Genomic DNA, 19573 nt, shown 5'->3' with positions numbered 1-19573 from the left:
CCGGCCAGGGCCTGGCTGTTTCTTGTCTTCAGAAAGTTTGAAGACGAACAGGAATTGGGGGTTCACACAAAACTGATGAAGATTTGTGGATGCCACAGCATTTGGCACCTATGGGGAAAAGTCTCTATCATTGAATGAGTATCTGGGCCAAGTGGAGAAGTTAGAGGCAGGGATACGTAGAGAGGTATATTGGTATAGGCCTTGAGCCATACGGGCATTCATTTACATTTCCCTGCCAGGTCTGTCAGACCAGGCTGCTCCCCTGCCCTCTACCCTAGCCTTAGCCCGGATATTCTGGGCATTTGAGTGGTCAGCGTGAAACCACAGATGCTCATGTGAGGGTGGGTTTGAGACGGCACTGGCTGCACTTGGGCGCCTGGGCCAGGGCTCTGCACTCCTGGCTCCCGTGTGGCTCAGCCACGTGCATCCTTGTACGGGATGAGTGTTCTCAAAAAGGGAGCCTTTGGGTCGTGTCCGTTAAGCGGGAATGGAGCCACAACTATGTTCTCAGGGCAGGAACCAGTGATGAAGCCACCATACTTCTGAGGTGACTGCAGGGCAAATAATGTACAGACAATATTTCCTTTGACTCATCTTCTGTAATCCTGGTCCAGATGTGGCTTCTGAAAGTCAAGTTCTTTGTCTAAGTTGAGATGTTTAATTGAGTACTCAGATGGGAAGGAGGTAAACTTCCAGAGGTCTGTTTTCCTCAGTGTGTCACTGTCTTGGATTCCTGGCAGGCAGCAGTTTCATTAGGAAAGCAGATTTCATCCTGACTCATCTGCCTTGGTGAGACATGTGATACAGCTTTTTAGGACTCACGAAGCCTGTCATCTTGCTGGACAGAGCAGAGGGCACACTGTCCGTTCGGCAGTGGCGGCTACAGGACCTGGCCATGCCGTGGAAAACGCTGCAGAGTTTGCTGCGGGGCCAGAGCTTTGTCCTGGAATTTCCTGGCCTTTGTCTGCTTGGTACAACTTCATGTACCGAGACACCTGTTTTTAGAGTCCACTTCCTTCTGGGGAAAGAGCCACTGTCTTGCAGAGCACTCTGCTTTCTGTATCAAGTGAACTCCTCCCTGTGTGTAGGGTGAGGGGAGCAGGTGTGTGTACCTGGCACCCAGTTGACAATATGCTCCTGAAAGTCAGTCACTGGTCACAGAGAGGCTATGACCATTGGGCATAAAGTCACATGTGGCAACCCGGCCCATTCACCTAACCCTTGTTTCTCCTATTACAGCAGAAAAAATCCTATCTGGAGCGCAGTGTGAAGGAAGCCGAGGACAACATCCGGGAAATGCTGATGGCACGAAGGGCACAGTAGGAAGCCTCTGGGGGAAGCTTTTCCCTGCCAGGCCTGTCAGACTAGGCTTCCTCCTGACCCCTCCCATCCCTGGCAAGGACACGGGGCCATGTGGGGAAGTGGCCTCTGCTTTACCCAGATGGACGTTTTATTGGGATGTCTGGTAACCTGTGTTTTCTAAATCGCCCTGAGCCCCTTTCAAATTTAAGTCCTGTGTTTTTTATCTTGGCTCTGCTACCACCCTGCCTAAGACACTGCTCTCCCCTGGAGGGAAGTCGTGAAGTCCCAGAAGAAGGGAGCCAGGACAGATTGGGGAGCTCTGCCCACACCCCCTGCTAGTCATGCTGGTCAGATTAATAAAAGGCATCTGTGCCACATTGCTAAGCCTGCTTTTCTTGAGCCAAAGGATGAGAACAGAGGCAGAAGCAAGCCCTTCCTGAGCTTCGCCCTGTCCCCCGCTGGGGCTCTGGCCCTCACTCACCCTTCTGCATTGAAGCCTCCCCCTCTTCGTTTTCCCTTTCTCATCCTTCCAGTAAGCCCCTCAGGTTCCCAGCTTCCATGGAACATGCAGACTGATGGGAAAGGAGACCAGGGTACAGCTGAATTAGAGTGGGACAGCAGATCCCTGGTGGCAGTCTGCCTCAAGATTCCTTTCTTCCTTCGTCCCAAACATTCCAGAAGGAAATTTAGTAATAAACCAGCACCTCCAGGACCGTTCCCTTGGTGTGCTGGGGCTGGTGACTCTGGCTCAGGATAGCCAGTCACTCAATTTTTAGGAATTTTGTTGCAAGCCAGTTGTGCAACAACCATTATTAAAAATTAAATGATGTGGCCCTGGCCGGTTGGCTCAGTGGTAGAGCATCGGCCTGGCGTGTAGAAGTCCCGGGTTCAATTCCCGGCCAGGGCACACAGGAGAAGCGCCCATCTGCTTCTCCACCCCTCCCCCTCTCCTTCCTCTCTGTCTCTCTCTTACCCTCCCGCAGCCGAGGCTCCATTGGAGCAAAGATGGCCCGGGCACTGGGGATGGCTCCTTGGCCTCTGCCCCAGGCGCTAGAGTGGCTCTGGTTGCAATAGAGGGACACCCCGGAGGGGCAGAGTGTCGCCCCCTGGTGGGCGTGCCGGGTGGATCCCGGTCGGGCGCATGCGGAATGTCTGACTGTCTCTCCCGGTTTCTAGCTTCAGAAAAATACCCCCCCCCCCCAAATTAAATGATGTAACTTTACAATTAAGTTATTAAAGAATAAAGTTAATAAATATTCAAAACATATTCCTTCCTAATAATTAAATCTGCCCATGATCTGTGTTTTTGAGGTTAACAGTGCACTCCACGCTTCTCTGCCCAACTCCAGGACATCCTCGTAGCTTGAAATCAGCCGTGGTGGGGCTGTTGACACCATGGAAATCAGGTGCTACAGAATTGTGGGTTTTTGTTTGGGAAGAGAGAGAGCTGCTAGTTAAATATTTATAAGCACATCACTACTCAGAGGGAAGGTGGGGCAGGCAGGGGTAGGCAGGAAGCTGTCACCTGCAGTCCCCTTGGGGCTGGCGGGGCAGGCAGTCAGGCCCCGACTGCCCCAGGCAGGGGACTTGCTGCTATGGCAGTTCGGCGCCACCCTGTGGCCAAAGCTGAGATGGGCGGCCCGACTGCCTGGTGTGAATTGTGACAGCTCTTCTCTCTTGTACATGTGACAAGGGGGTGGGTGGGTGTTGGGAAGAGACTGCAGGAAAAAAATTCTTTGGGTCTGGCCCACCCTGCCTGTGGGCTCCTGATCTCCCTGCCCTGTGGGCAACAGAGCCCACAGTTACCAAGTGGCCCTTTCCTAGCTCTGGGTAAATGCAGATATGGCTTATTGATAACCCCATCTTGAGACTAGGGGAAGAATACTAACTCCACAAGGGCCCCATTACCTGTCCCAAGGCCTCCCAGCCTCTGGACCCACTTTCCTAATAAATCTAGCAGCCAGAATGAAAAGGTAAATAGGTCCCTCACCTCATACTGGACAGTGGCCACTAGCTGAGATACACAGGGCTTCAGTTTTATCTGGAATAATTCAGACAGTTGAGGTTTACACAAATTTATTGAAACATACAGGATGTTAGCAGAGAAATCATTCAGTGTTGTTACATTATGCCACTACCTTGAATGTATAATTTTAAAATTATAAATATATATTTCATAACTAAGGCTTTGGCCAAAAAAAATAGAAGGAAAGTCATTTAGCACATTTGTGAAAGGCCAATAGGAAATGGATTTTGAACATTAGAAAGATCGAGTCACTGAATTAAACAGCAACGCCCGCTAATCTAGAATCCCGCTGTGTTGAAGGCAGAAGTGTCTGCAGAGCTAGTCATTTCAGCAATCAGAAGAGATGGGGGGCAGGCACACCTTTCGGAGGTGGCTGCAGCACTGGCAGGACAGCAGGCTGGGCTGGTCAGGTGAGCATGTCCCAGAGACAGCAACAACAGAGAGCAGTCCAGCAGGCCGTGAGGCAGGTGGATGGGCCCAAGTCATCCCTTCTTTGGTCTTCTACCACATACACTGGAGTGGAGAGAGGTGAGACAGTTAGACTGAACCTGGCACGACCCTGGGCCCTATGGAACCCATGCCTCCCAGAACACGGGAGCAGCCCGGCCTTTCTGCTTGTCCTGTTGTGATGATGACTGGAGGAGGCTGTCTGAGCTCCTTCCCCTCCTCAGGACACATCCCTACAGGGACAAGCACTAGGCAACCTACACAGCTGCCTCGCACCTAGGCAGCCAGAGCTGTGATAAGAAATGTCCATTACTCTCTGGCAGTGTTGCTTTATACACTGACAAGCACTAGGCTCCGTTCCCTGCACAGCCTGGGAGGAGGTTTCTTCAGAAGCAGTTAAGCTCTCTCCCAAGCCTGCGAGTAACCAAAAGCTCCTAAAAAGGGGCTTGAATCACTAAAAGAATAACCAAGGGTCTTAGTTTTTCACACCTGGGCAGTACAGAGCAGGCAGGAGCCCGGCACACTCCGCTCCCTTTTCTCAGGAAGGAGCTGGAAATCTGAGTCCTGTCAGGATTAAGTACTCTGTTAAGAGATTTGAGTGCAAAATAAATCCATAGGGCCACCCTTACTTGTCAGCTGACTTGCAGCTGACATCAGCCTCTCTTCCCGTAAGGACATCCTTAAAATGGCGATGGTCAACCCTGGCCTCAGAGAATCTGTGGCCGCTTTTAGCAGTGAGGACTTTAAACTTTTTGGAAGTTTGTGAATACGTGAATCTTGTAAGTTAAACCAGCCCTTGCACAGTCTGTCAGTTCTATTTTTGTACATCTATTTTTATACCTCCTCCTTGGTAACTTCCTCCCTCTGGAGCCTGGTGTAGTAGCTGGAACACGCCCAGCTAGTAGTGAGCTTTCCCTGGTCCTGCCCTCCAGAGGCGTTCCTTTCCCTTCTCTCCAGGGCACACGTTTAATCTCAGTCCGCTGCCATGTGGCCCCACTCAGCAACACAAGCAAAGGACCCACCAAAAGGAAAGTCTAGTCGAAGACGACAACCCATTTATTCTTAGGCCTGATGAGGTATATTACCAGATTTAGTCTTAAGAGTAACCTCAAGATGGGTATTACCACCATTCCTGTTTCACAGGTGAGGGACTCTAGGCTTGAAGAGATTAAGTCTCTTCTTCAAACCCACGTGGCCAGCCAGGGGCAGGACCCAAACTCAGGCCCAGCTGGGGTAGAAAAGGGTCCAGGAATGAACAGGCTCCAGACAGTCATCTCTCCCCCAGCCAGAGCCCACCCTATGCACTGAAGGCCTGGGCACTCCAGACGCTAGGATCACCACAGGAGGAAAGCCCCAGGCAGGGTGTCACCTGCCATCTGCCCAGAAGATGGGCCCAAGTCCCCAAAGTCCCCTGATTCTGTATGGGCAGTTCTGGACAGGGAAATCGAGGGCACAGCTGGCTGCGGAACCCTTGCATAAGCCGTTCCTGTAGTCTCCCACCAGAGCGCTGGCTCTGCTGCCACTGCTGGAAAGGCCCCCTCCCCTGCTGGCTCTAGAAGTAGCCTGCTTGACCCAGGCCTGAGACCCAGCCCAGGGCTGGGTTGCCATGTAAAAGGTCCTGTCCCTTAAGCCACCATTTATAGAGGGTCCCACATGGGCCCGGACTCGCGCCAAGGGCCTTTCACGCACAGTCCCGCTCAGCCTCCCGACCCTGTCTCCTCACCACTTCCCTCTGTCAGAACCACTGAACCCCAGGCAGCTGAGTCAGGGAAACAAATGCCCCAGTCTCTCTTCCTCTGTCACTTTCTCCTGTAGTTCAGTTTGTCCCTGCCAGGGCGTATTTCACATGGCATACCCTGAAGCCTGGATGATGGGCACTTGGAGCTCGCTGCTCCCAGATGGGCCCACAGAGGTGTCAGTCTGGCTGCGGGACAGAGGACTTCTGACCGGAGGGCTGCGTCCGCCTTGATAGGGTGGTCGGCGCTGTACGTACCTTCGAGACCCGAATCCCTTATTTCCCGGAGCACCAAGTCTTCCAAAGCCCTGAGGATTTTTTCCTTTCCGTTAGCTGACGACAGGGCTGTCAGGATGAGGGGCAATGGGAGAGTGCATGGGGGGACAGCAGGAGTGGAGTGAGAGTGACTTGCTCTGAGGAAGGCCTCACAGTTCCTCACAGCACCACTGCCGGCCCCAGAAATGGTGCATTTTATAGCTGTATACTCCTAGATGCCTTACCTACATGGGGGGTCCGAGGCACTGCACCCCAGAGGGTGCCTGCTGTGCTGAATTGCATGGCCTCAGTCTGCCTCGACACCACCCAGCTGGCGGCCACTGCTCCTCCTCGGAGATCAAGTGCCCCCTTGTGGTCAGTTTACATACACATCAGCCAAAAGGCTAACTTTCCCATTCCCTGTCTAGTGTCTGAGTAGCCAAGACCACCCTATTCAACCAGCAGCCTGTGCCCTGCCCTAGGCAAGAAGGGACAGGGGATTCTCCATTCCCAGAAAACTGCGGTTGAGTGGAGCTCAGATCCAGGGAAACCCTTCACCGTCTTGTCTTGGCTGCCCCCAAACAGCCCTTTGGCACCCACCTTCAGTGTTCTCAGCCCAGGGTAGGGCCTAACGGGGCTTTGCCATGTGAATACAAGTGGAACAGAGGGGGGAAGGGTACATGAGCATACAGTTGTGACCCAAAGGCCTAGACTAGGTCAGAAAGACCCAGCAAGTCCTGGGTGCAGAGTAGTGTCCAGCAGAGGCTCCCACTTCCCCTCCTGCCTCTGTGCCCAACTGTTTGTGCATCAAGCCCAGGTCTTCTACAAGGTCACCAGCCCACAGCCACCTAGCCCAGCAGCACCAAGTTCTAGGACTACTGTATTGTGCACCCCAGGGTGCATTCACAAAACCTGGTTCTGGACAGGCCATAGGCAGGTGGAGTCCAGGCAGCGGGGCCATGCAGAGATAACTCTCAAGAAATGTGAGCAGAGGCCTTTTCAGCTGAAGGCTCCTTCCTGAAATCTGAAACCGCTACATACTCGGCTCAGACTTTTTAAATGATTAATCAAGTGCTGGTGGTAACTGAGCCTTATCAGGCCCAGGCCCATCCATTTGTGAATGTACCTATAGTAGTCCCAACCCAGGAAGGCTAATAAGGAGAAGCAAACAAAAAGACGGGCCTCCCACAGAGTTCTTTATCTGGGGCCTTCTTGCTCCGGGAACGGGAAAGCCACACCTTGGCCTCTTGTGGCCCGGACCAGTGATGGCACCCAGGGCTGCTCCTCAGTTGCTAAGACCACTACAGCCCCAGCACCTTCCCAGAAATGCCCTCAGTGGGAATGACAGCTTCCCAGAGGCAGCAGGCCTATAGCCTGTACTCATGTCAGTTGCCCTTAAGCAAACAGAAGACGGCCCAGCCAGCCTTCCAGAGGTGTCAGTGGATGCAGAACAGCCCTCCTTCTCAGACCAAGATGCAGGGAAGGAGAGAAATCTAAGCATTTTAGGAATAAGGAAAATCTCAAGGTAGCTAGAGGATGGATCCTGTCCCTTCCACGCAGGGCAGAGGGGAGTGCACACAACTTGCTGAGGATTCACTTCTTCGATGTGTGTGTGTGGTGAGACCACTTGTTACTCAGCACAGGGGGTGCACTGGTGAGAGCGGCCCTGCAGCAGTGCGGCCAGGCCACCTGTGCGAGCCCATGAGCACCAGGTCAGAGTGCTGGGGGGAGCGAGATGGGGAAAGGGGTGGCCAGGAATCGCAGAGGCAATCGAGGGTGTCTAGTTTTCACTGGAGGCTGAGAGTTAAGAGCAGGAGAGATTAGGAGTATCTTCCACTATCCATGTTCTCCAGGGAGGTGGGACACGGGGCTGGCAGTGTTGGCACAGCCTTAGCCCAGGCTCTGCAGCAGCGGCTGCCTGTGCCTGCTAAGCTTGGGGGCCTTCCGCAGGCCTCCTGAATCTCTGCCTGCCCTGCTTCTCATGCCTCCTCCTGTAGCTTCAGCTCTGGCCTTACTGTCTCTTCTCTGAAGCTGTGAGTCAGCATGTCTCCCAGCTCTGTCCTTCTCTCGCTTCAGTGTTCCAAGATACCCACTTCAAGGTAGAACAGTCTGGGAGCTGCACATCACTGACCGCCACCCAGCTGGTCAGTCATGCTGCCTGCCGTCACTCCAGTGTTAAGTGTTCATGTGGATTGTTGACCTGTGTGTGGGTCCCTGTTCTTCCATCTCCAGAAGTGCAGCTGCCATCACCCTATGAAAGACGGCAGTTGCTGACCAAATAACCTGAAGAGACTGGTCAGAGTCTAGGGAACCCCAGGTCCATCTCCCGCAAAGCATCCAGGATGGGGCTCAGTCACAGGCCAGCTTGTGCTTTTGCCCTGTCCACCCCATTCGGTCCTGTGAAGAGTAGACCTGGGAGCACTGACACCGAGCCAGCTGGTAAGCAGGACTGCACCGCCATCACCTCCTGGGGCCCTGTCTGTGGGCCAGACCTACTGGGGCAACTAGGACAGGTGGGGGGCCGGGAACAGCTGCAATACCGTGGATGACAGAGCTGCAGCTGAAACGACCCAGGATCATGATGGCCAGTCATTTGTTAGTAAGAGGAGGGTGCAGCTCAAAAGAGGGAAGTGACTTGACTGAGGTCACCTGGTAATCAAAGGCAGGTCCTGGCTTGTCACCCAGTCCTGGACTAGTGCTCTCCACACCAAGAGGAGGCTCACTTCACATCAGAAAGCAGCCTGGCTGGCTGGAGAGTAAAAGGCCTTTCTATGCAGGAGGGCAAGATCTAGGCCTTGCTGTGCTCCAGAGATGTCCCCAGGGGGTCAGTGCCCATTAGCTCGGAACCAGCTGGGAGACAAGGGAATGTCAGGTCTGTCCTGGCAGCCACTCACAGTCTCCAGGCAGGCGAGTGGGTGTGTTTGCGGGCTCAGAACAAGGCACCACTGGGGGCTGGGGAGGAGAGGGGGCTTGCCCCTCCCCCAAAAGAGCTCTACTTACACTTTCCTCGCCACCCACCCCTTGGCTTGCTTCATTGTTGAAGGACAGTAGCTATGTAGGTGGGCTCTGGAGGGGCACTGCCCAAGTTCCAATCCTGACATGGCCACCAATAGGCTGTGTGACCCTAAACAAGTCACAGCTTCCCTGTGCCACAGTCTTCTCACTTGAAAAATGGGAAAAAGTAGCCCTGGCCAGTAGCTTGGTTGGTTAAAGTGTCAGCCAGAAGTGGAGAGGTTGCCAGTTTGATTTCTGGTCAGGGCACATACAGGAACAGATCAACGTTCCTGTCTCGCTCTTCTTTTCCCTCTAAAATCAATAAAATAAACATATATATAAAGAAAATTGGAAAAAGTCATGCCTAAGAGCCTAGATTTTTATGACAAAAACGAGAGAATATAAAATGCTTGGCCTAGGGCCTGGCATAAAACGAGGGAGGACTTAATAACCAGAAGTCACAATGTGATGACATCCTATGGAAGAAACTGCCCAAAACTGTCTGTGATGATCATTAAGACAACATAGGAAGAACAGGACATGAAACACAGAATAGTCAAGTCAGAAGGAATGTACATACTTAAAAGACAAACTGAAGAGTAAGATATTTTTCTTATACCTTGAAAAAAAGAAGAAAGCTAATTGTGTGTGATCAGCTCACAGCTGCATCTCAGAAATTCCATCAGGACTGGTGGCCTTGTTAATTGACTCTCAGGAAAGGGACTGAATTTTCTGGGGACTAGATGGTGTCTTTAAAGAGGCAGCTTTCTCTCCAGTCTGTTTTTTTTGTCTAGGAAAAGAAAATGCAGAAATGGGGTAAAGGAGCTCGGCATTTTCTGTCTATGCTCATAGAATATTAAGGTGAAAAGACCATCCTCTTCCTCCTCCTCCCCCCACCCTCTCACCTCCCAGATGGAGATGCAGGAGACAAGGAGGTCACCGAGGAGCCTGAGCAAGTGTGTCAGAACGCACAGTGCATGTTCCTCGTGTAACACTTAGTGCAGTACTGGCAGCCACCCAAAGACACTGTCCAGGAGAGACCATGCTATTCTGCAGGCAGGAAAGTAGAACTCACCCCACTTAAATCACAGAGAAATACGCACCCCCCACCACACACGCTAGTACCAACAAAAAAAGAGGTCAAAACCAGTCCACATCCCTGCTACAAACTTGGGAGGTGGGCAGACCCTAGCTGAGGGCCTGGCTCTGTTCTTCATTGCTGGGTGACCCTGGGTAAGTTAACTTCTTGGAGCCTCCACTTCCTCCTCTGTAGAAAGGAAAGACAGTTGTAGAAGCTGCTACATGATAGAACATGGGAAAATGACAGAGACGGGTAGTAAGTCAAATGAGAATCAATGAACTAAAGTGACACAACTACAAGTTAATGCTTCTCATCTCCCTGTCTCCATCCCTTTCTTGCTAAGAAAAAGAAAAAGAAAAGGACAAAGATCTTAGTTTACAAACAGGAAAGTTTCATCATGGGGATGCTTAGTGAGATCATACAGTACCTTTCAAATGTATCCATCATCTGATACAGTCCACTGCTCATGTCCAAGAGCTAAGGACCTGAGGTGCCAGGCACTCCGACGCAGATCTACACTCATGATGCTAGCCGGGCAGCACGCACCCAGGCCCGAGGGCGCAAGGACCCGCACCCCCCAGACCTTGGGGGTGGGATGGGTCTATCCAGATGAGTTTATAAAATGAAAGACTTACAGATAATTTTAGGTTTTTTTGTAACTCTGAGGAGATAATCAAGAGCCTCTCATACTGGTGACAGAAGCCACCAAAAGGTAAGCTTGAATGGTTTACTAGGGTGACAGCCCACTTGTGTTGCACAAGATGTCAGTGAATAATCTCATATACCCAGAGGGGAAGAGAAGAGCCTTAGAAGAGCCCCTGTATCTTGTTTATAGAGTAGAAAACAGTTCTTTTATCCTGATGTCAGCCAAGAGACGGGGTGGTGGGCAGTAATGGGCAGGAGGGCACAGGGTGAGAACACAAGAACAGGCCCTTCCCAGGCACCCCACTGCTCTGTTGGAAGGCTGTATCAGACGAGAGGAACCTTGGGTGTGAGCTGGAGAAGGTATCACTATAAGGATCACAGGGGCTTGACCAAGTGGTGGTGCAGTGGATAGAGGGTCAGCCTGGGACACAGAGGGCCCAGGTTTGAAACCCCAAGATCGCCGGCTTGAACATGGGCTCAGTAGCTTGGCTGTAGGCTCCCAGTTAAGACATGGGAAAGCAATCAATGAACAACTAAGGTGCCACAACAAAGAATTGATGCTTCACATTTCTCTCCTTTTCTGTCTGTCTGTCCCTCTGTCTCTTTCACTAAAAAAATAAAAATTTTAAAAAAAGGGATCAAAGGAGAGAGTGGTGTCAACAAACATGAGGAACCCAAATGTCATGGGTTATATTACAACAGCAGAAGGAAGGAAGCAATTCATTGTATCACAAATATATTTCTAATGCAGTTTTTGAAGAAACAAGTATGAGTGGGGCTATGCCAGGCAGAAGAAATCAAGGAAAATCCAGAGGAACAAAATCTGATCATGCCCATAACACAACAGTTCTATGACCCCAGGGCAGGGAGATTCCGCTAATGGCTGGCAAACTATCATGATTTTGCTCACAAACTGCTCAGAACTGAGACTCATGAAAACCAAGGCTGTGAATGATGGTGGCTTACTTGACCCAGAGCCTGGTCTGGCCGACAAGCCCCTCATCATGCTGGTCATCTTTCCACGGCTGTTCCTACCCAATGTGACATAGACCACAGCTCATTTACTGCTAAACTTCAAAAGACACCAGTGTTGTCCGTCATAAGCTGGGCCTTGAACTCAGGAGTAATCACAACACAGCATAGGAAGGAAGGAGCACGCTTTCTTGTGTCAGAGGTTATGGCGTATTTGAACGGCGACCCATCAGGCCCCATAATGATCTAGATTTAATCCAATTCTAATCAAATTTCACCGGTAGTTTCTGTAAACTGATTCTAAAACTTATGGAAAGGCAAGAGAAGTAGAATAATTTTGAAAAAGAAGCTGGAGGAATCCTGCTACCTTATTTTAAGTAAGATTTAACATAAAGCTACAGTCAAGACAAGTGTGGTACTGGGGAAGGGACAGACACACAAATCAAAGAAATGGAACAGAGACAACAGGCCCACATAAACATGATCAACTGATATTTGACAGACACACAAAGTAATTCAATGGAGAAAGGGCAGTCTTCAAATGCTGTGAAAAAGTGGCATACCAAAAACTAATAAACCTCAACCATCTTAAACCTCACATTTTACATAAAAACCCAAGGGGGATCATAGATTTAAATGTAAAACACAAAACAAACTTTTAAAAGAAAACAATCTTCATGACCTGGGTTAGGCAAAGAGTTCTCAGACCTAACACAAGAGCATTCTCTAGTAAAGAATAAAAGGCCCTGGCCGGATAGCTCAGTTGGTTAGAGCATCGTCCCAATACGCAAAGGCTGCCTGGTTTGGTCCCCAGTCAGGGTGCATACAGGGACAGACCGAGGTTTCTGTTGCTCTCTCTCCCTTCTCTCTTTTTTTTTTTTTTTTTTTTTTTTGGTGACAGAGAGGGACAGAGAGAGGGGCAGACAAACAAGAAGGTAGAGAGATGAGAAACATCAGTTCTTCATTGCGCTTCCTTAGTTGTTCATTGATTGCTTTCTCATATGTGCCTTGACTGGGGGGGGGGCGGCTACAGCAGACCGAGTGACCCCTTGCTCAAGCCAGCGACCTTGGGCTCAAGCTGGCGACCTCGGGGTCTTGAACCTGGGTCCTCCGTGTCCCAGTCTGGTGCTCTATCCAGTGCACCACCGCCTAGTCAGGCAAAATTTAAAAAAAGAAAAAGTCAGACAAAATTTAAAACTGGCTCTGTGGAAGACACTGTTAAGGGGACAGTTGCTAATAAAGGATTTGTAGCTAGAGTATTAATAAAGACTCAAAACTCTACGGTAAGAGAACAATTCAACTTAAAAGTGGGAAAAATATGTGGGAGTCTATCTCACTATCTCCCCTCTTCTCACTTAAAAGAAATAAAAATAGCCCCGGCTGGATGGCTCGCTTGGCTGGAGCATTGCCCTGAAAAGCAGAGGTGGCTGGTTCGGTCCTTGGCTGGGACACATACAGAAACAGATTGATGCTTCTGTCTCCCCCTTACCCCCCTTCCTCTCTCTGGATTCAATAAAAATAAAATATTTAAATAAATAAAAAATAAAAAAATAAAAATAAAAGTGGGCAAAAGACTTGAGCAGACACTTCACCAAAGAGACTATAAGGAGGGCAGGTAAGTACATGACATCATCATTAGGCGTTTAAAAATGGAAGTTAAAACCACAATGAGATACCACTCTTACATTTACGAGAATGGCTAAAATGGGAAAATATATCAACAGAGCAATTAGAACTCATTCATTACTGATGGGAATACAAAATGGGGCAGCCACTCTGGAAATCAGTAGCATTTTCTTAAACACACAATCATATCCAGAAATTCCACTCCTGGGTATTCTATTCCCCTTAAAGATGAAAATTACGTTTACAGAAAGACCTAAAAATTTATAATTGCCAAAAAGTGGAAATGACCCAGCAATAAAGAACCCTCCAGATGTTAACAACACACCAGCAGTTACTCACTGATTTCACTTGTGAGGCAGTATCCCAGAAGGATATTAGAGGGCAAAACCCAAACAGCCTGGGAAAAGAAAATCCAGCCGAAATCTCCCTAGGCTTGGCCAAATATACTGGAAAATCTGTAAAGATCAAAGGCTTTCAAATGTATTCCTCAGGTCCCGGGGCAATTCCATAGTGTATGTTTCCCTGTACTGGAGCAGAATGTAGTTTCTTTTGAAAACAGAAAAATTGAAAAATTATCAGTAAGTCTGAAATGGTAGGCACAAAGGATCTATACTGTTGCTGTTCAGCGGGGCTTCCCGAGAGCATGGAGCTAGTCAAATGCTTGGTTATCCTGATGGACCCTCCAACAACCACCCCAGGGGACATATTCTGCTTGAGCAATATCTTCTCTGTCTAGGTTCAAAGCTGAGTGACATCAGCCTGACTCCCTTACTTGGTGTCTGGCCTTTCTGGAACTTGAGGTTTTATTGCATGCTTATGCCCAGCTGGTTCTTTGTACCCCTGGGCTTGTCTCTTCCATGCCCACACAATGTATGGCTTCCTCCAGACCTGAGGAGCCTAGTCTCTGGTGCTAGTAGTCCTGTATTTCCTCTGTTGGTATCCTCCACAGAATAGGCACTGGCAAGAAGTCCACCCTCATCAGTAATAGTGTGGCTAAGTTCAATAGACATTTCTGAGTTCTTACCTGACCTAACCTCCCAGCAACACTTGATGCTACTGATCACTCCCTTCTTAAGACAAAGTCTTCTAGCCATTTTTAGGACACCCCATTCTCCTGGTTTTTCATCTCTGACTCCGTTGCACGTTCATCATCTACAGGTCCACTTGTTTTCCTTGAAGCTCAGCCCTACATGCCCCCTTTTCTTTTCCCTCCATGTTTCTACCCAGCTTGATCGCATTCACTGCCACAGTACAATTACCACCAGTATGCCAGTGCTTTCTGCATTTACATCTCTAGCACAACCTCACTTCCAAGCTCCAGGTGTACACACACTTTCTTACATGACATCACCACTTGAATGTCTCATAGTCACCTTGACACTTCAGTCTACCAAGTTTGGAGCTCAACCTGATTTTCCTCCTCTGAACCAAACATAGTTCCTTTTCCTGGTTCCCAGCCTCCCCAGATACCACCACTTGGCATCTACTTCGTCAGAAGCCCAGAGTCATTCCTGACTCCCTTCTTCAATCCCTATATCCAATCCATCAGGTCCTGTTGATTTTACTTCCAGATGTCTCAAATGCATTGATGTCTCTCCATCATCACCATGTGAACTTGAGCTCCCTTCCAAACCATTCTCTACATCAGGGATCCCCAAACTTTTTACACAGAGGGCCAGTTCACTGTCCCTCAGACCACTGGAGAGCCGGACTATAAAAAAAAAAACTATGAACAAATCCCTATGCACACTGCACATATCTTATTTTAAAGTAAAAAAACAAAACAGAAACAAATACAATATTTAAAATAAAGAACAAGTAAATTTAAATCAACAAACTGACCAGTATTTCAATGGGAACTATGCTCCTCTCACTGACCACCAATGAAAGAGGTGCCCCTTCTGGAAGTGCGGCGGGGGCGGATAAATGGCCTCAGGGGGCCGCATGTGGGACCCCTGCTCTACATGGAAGCCAAAGGGATCTCTTAAAATGCAAATTTGATCATGTCATCCCTTTGTTTGAAATACTCCAATGGCTTCCCACCACTCTTAGCACAAAAACGACAATCCCAAACTGGGGCTATAAGCCCCTTGGTCTTGCTTCTGCCTGTTTCTCATCTGCTCCCCAACATCCAATTGCTCTCTGCCACACCAATTCTAGTTTTTCACAGCCATGTTCTCTCTTGCCTTTGGGCCTTTGCACCTGCTCTTCCTAAAACCATTTTGCCTGTTATCACTTATTTATCTTTCAGACTGCAAGGTGGTCCCCCTTTTATGTTTTCTTAGCAATATATATCTTCTCTTCATAGGAAAATAGATTGTCAATTATTACCTGTGGGATTATTTAATATCTGGTTCCTTCTCTACAGTGTCAGCCCCATGAGGGCAGAGATGGGGTCTGTTTTCTGTCCATCACCTAGTACACCAGAGCTATTCAGCATTTATTGAGTGAATGTGGGCCCTTGTAGATGGGGTTCTTCTCTGGGAGTATGCAAGGGCCAGACTGAAGGACTGCTCCTCCCAGTTTAAAGCGCCCCAAGGCAATGCTGTGATAAAACTGGGTTAGAATCTTCTAATCTGGGACCCTACTAGGGTGAAGAAATAATTTTTACCAAAAAGGCAATAATTTACAAAAACAATTCATTCACAGTAGTATGAAAATTATAATGTACCTCAGAAGAAATCCAATTTTAAAACCAACAAAAGATATGCACAAGCTCTGTGAAGAAAATTATCTGACTTTATTGAGGATGTAAAAGCAGACCAAAATAAGTGGAGGGATACCCCGTTCATGATGGGAGGACAATCACGTCAACTTGCCACCTCTTTTCCCAATTACTCCATAAATTACATGTCACCCCAGTTAAAGCCAAACATGGTGGCTTTCCATAGAAATGGATGCACTCATCCTAAAGTCCAGATCTAAGAGTGAAAGGCCAAGAACAGCCAAGAAAATTCTGAGGAAGAAAAATGGGCATGTGCTGGGGCTGGGGTAGGTGCCTAGCATACCAAACTTTGGTTCTAGCCCAGCTGCATGTGGGAACTCATGTATGACGAGTCTCTATCAAAATCAATGGGTAAAGGATGACCTAATCAGTACATGGTGTTGGAACTGTCAAAATGGGAAAAGAAAACCAGAACCTTATCCGATACCAGGATAAAAATAAATTTGGGTGGACCAAAGATTCTATGTAAAAATTTTTAGAATACAGGCTTATCTTTATAACCTTAGAATAGAAAATTATTTTTCAAAGACTAAGACAAATATGAAGGAAAGATTGATAAATATAATTTTAAAACTCATACTAGAAAATATAAGAAAGAGTAAGAGATGGAGAAGATATTTGCAAACCTATAAAAGTGACAAATATTAGTATGTAGACTATTTTAAAACTCCCTACAGAATCAGTAAGAAAAAACAAACAGTAAGAAAAAGATGGGCTAAGAAAAGATAAAAGCAGTTCAAGATTTGAAAAAGCAAGACACCAAAATTTTCTATTTTATGTTCAAGGTTACCAGTAATGAGGGGAGGTAAATTGGAATCGTGAGATAACATTTCACACTCATAGGTACTAAAATTTTAAAGTCTACAGATTAGGTATTTTTCGAGAGAAAACATGGAAATTTGTGCAGCACTAGTTTATTCCGGTGACAGGAGGCAGCATGCCTGGAGGGAGCACTTGGGTCTTGGCTGCTCAGTCAAGGTTGTCCAGGAGGCAGCAGCAGCAGAGGGCGGCCCAGCATGCAGCCAGGGCTGCCTGACAGCCAGTGTCGTCCGTCTTCCTTGCCTGATCCACCACGTACACTGGGGGTAGGGGAGGGGCAGAGGAGGGGTGGGGACGGGCGGGAAGAGAGAGAGCCGGTCAGGGGGAATAGAGCAGCAGCATTGTGCGGATAGCACAGGGCACACACTCTGTGGAGTCATGTTGGCTGTCTCCAGACTGCCGCTCCATCAGGGTGGTAGCCACACCTACCTGGTTCACTGTCCATTCCCACACCAGGGTCTGGCACACTATTTCCTGAATTGTGAATAAAGATGCCATCCGCTCGGCAACTGTCAGACTGCCTCCCCTTCCCTGAGCTGACAAGCCCAAACCAGCACCTTTCTTGGTGCGCAACCAGTGACCCCGGCCGTGCTGTGAGCCGGGCCCTGTGGCCTGATGTGGCAGGCACTGGCTGAAAGCTTTTCACATTATCTCATTTAATCCTCACAACAGTGCTGTGTTACTATCACCATGTATGATTCTCAACACTGTTTGCAGAGTGTGAACTGGTAGAACACTTTTGAAAGAGAATTGGGGTGGGGGTACATACAACTTTGACCCAGAAAATATGTATCTAGGGTTTTTCTACAAAAATAATTCTCCCAGTGTACAAAGAAAGGTGTACACTGTTATTGCTGCTGTATCCAAAGCCCAAACTAGCAATAATGTCAGTGTCTGTCCACTGGACACTGATTAGCTAAATCAGTGCCTACCAGGTCATAGAATACGAAACAGCCATTAAAATGAACTAGGTGGGCTTTGCCTGTGGTGGTGCAGTGGATAAATCATTGACCTGGAATGCTGAGGTTTCTAGTTTGGAACCCCAACTTGTCTGGTCAAGGCACATATGAGATAAGCAACTACGAGTTGATGCTTCCTGCTCCTCCTCTGCCTTTTTCTCTCTTCTCCTCTCTAAAAATTGATAAATAAACCCCCCCCCCCTTTTTTTAACAAGAGTGAGAGAGAAAGAGGGACAGACAGGAAGGAAGAGAGATAAGCATCATAGTTGCAGCACCTTAGTTGTTCACTGATTGCTTTCTCATATGTGCCTTGATGGGGGAGGGGAGGGACTATAGCTGAGCCAGTGACCCCTTGCTCAAGCCAGTGACCTTGGGCTCAAGCCAGTGACTGACTATGGGGTCATGTCTATGATCCCACACTCAAGCTGGCGAGCCTGCACTCAACCAGCTACTTTGGGGTTTCAAACCAGGGTTCTCAGAGTCCCAGGTTGATGCGCTATCCACTGCACCACCGCCTGGTCAGGCTTAATAAATATTTTTTTTTTTTTTTACAGAGACAGACAGGAATGGAGAGAGATGAGAAGCATCAATCATCAGTTTTTTGTTGCGACACCTTAGTTGTTCATTGATTGCTTTCTCATATGTGCCTTGACCGTGGGGATACAGCAGACCGAGTAACCCCTTGCTCCAGCCAGTGACCTTGAGCTCAAGCTTGTGAGCTTTGCTCAAACCAGATGAGCCTGCGCTCAAGCTGGCGACCTCAGGGTCTCGAACCTGGGTCTTCCGCATCCCAGTCCGATGCTCTATCCACTGCACCACCGCCGGTCAGGTAATATAAATAAAATCTTTTTTTATTTTTTAATTTTTTGTATTTTTCTTAAGCTAGAAACGGGGAGAGACAGTCAGACAGACTCCCACATGTGCCCGACCGGGATCCACCCGGCACGCCCACCAGGGGGCGACACTCTGCTGCGACCAGAGCCACTCTAGCGCCTGGGGCAGAAGCCAAGGAGCCATCCCCAGCGCCCGGGCCATCTTTGCTCCAATGGAGCCTCGGCTGCGGGAGGGGAAGAGAGAGACAGAGAGGAAGGAGAGGGGGAGGGGTGGAGAAGCAGATGGGCGCCTCTCCTGTGTGCCCTGGCCGGGAATTGAACCCAGGACTTCCGCACGCCAGGCCTACGCTCTACCACTGAGCCAACCCGTCAGGGCCTTAAATAAAATCTTAAAAAAAAAAAAAAGAACGAAGTGGTTCTCCCATGTTGCCAAAAAAAATTAAGCAAAGGATAAAAGCAAGGTATATAGCATGCTTTGTTTTATTTGCATAATGAAAAGGACATACATATAAACACACATATCCATGCACAAGTATCTGAAAGGATACAAGAAACTTAGAGGTCAGAGTGTGGAGAGGGCCAGAAACTTTTACTTTGCATTTTACATTTTTCTCAAATCCAGGCTTGTCTGATTCCAGAGCCACACTCAAAGCTGCTCCTCTACTGTCACTGCTGGGGTCCTATTGGCCGGGGGGAGGGACTGTCCGGTTCTGCACACCTTGGACCTCTTCTGGCCTCTGCCACAAGTACTAGCTCCATGGCCTTTTGGGGCAGCGGGCATTGCCCGACCTGGGCTCCCTGGTGGCACTGGCCTCATTCCTGGACTACCTTCCTCATGTCACTGTTGCCTAGACCAGTGGTTTTCAACCTCCAGGACGGCGAACTGGTCTTCATACAACATCAGGGTGGTTAACTCTCAGACCAGCACAAAATTTCTGGCGGGCCAGCATTGGTCTGTGGACCAGTGGTTGAAAAACAGTGAGTTTTTCAACACCTTTGGCCCAACTCCATCTCATCTGTGTTTCCAGTTATTCTTGCTCCTCTCAGGGCCTGGTCTGGCCCCTGTGACCAGAGTCCCACCTATCAGATGTCCGCAATGCAGTTCTGACACCTCCCTCAGGCTCTGCTGACTTTCCACCCTGGGCAAACACTGG

At 48.8% G+C, this 19573-nt stretch overlaps 1 protein-coding gene and 1 long non-coding RNA gene across 4 annotated transcripts in view; one reads left to right on the top strand and one right to left on the bottom strand.

Annotated features, from left to right (window-relative positions):
• The window catches only part of PFDN1 (prefoldin subunit 1), an 81567-nt gene extending 79886 nt beyond the window's left edge, over positions 1-1681 (top strand). For 2 of the 3 annotated variants that reach the window (XM_066341791.1, XM_066341790.1), the window contains one exon: positions 1240-1681. In XM_066341791.1, coding sequence (XP_066197888.1) covers positions 1240-1323 — 84 coding nt within the window. In that variant the 3' untranslated portion in view covers positions 1324-1681. The remainder of the gene's footprint in view (positions 1-1239) is intronic. The other variant, XM_066341792.1, reaches the window with a different exon arrangement.
• Positions 1682-15806: 14125 nt separating this feature from the next.
• The window catches only part of LOC136376033 (uncharacterized), a 57406-nt gene continuing 53639 nt past the window's right edge, over positions 15807-19573 (bottom strand). The window contains exon 3 of the long non-coding RNA XR_010746135.1: positions 15807-16887. This is a non-coding gene — a long non-coding RNA (uncharacterized lncRNA). The remainder of the gene's footprint in view (positions 16888-19573) is intronic.

Source organism: Saccopteryx leptura, chromosome 6 (genome assembly GCF_036850995.1).
Source record: "Saccopteryx leptura isolate mSacLep1 chromosome 6, mSacLep1_pri_phased_curated, whole genome shotgun sequence".
Taxonomy (NCBI): Eukaryota; Metazoa; Chordata; class Mammalia; order Chiroptera; family Emballonuridae; genus Saccopteryx; species Saccopteryx leptura.
This window is presented reverse-complemented; position numbering and strand designations above follow the sequence as displayed.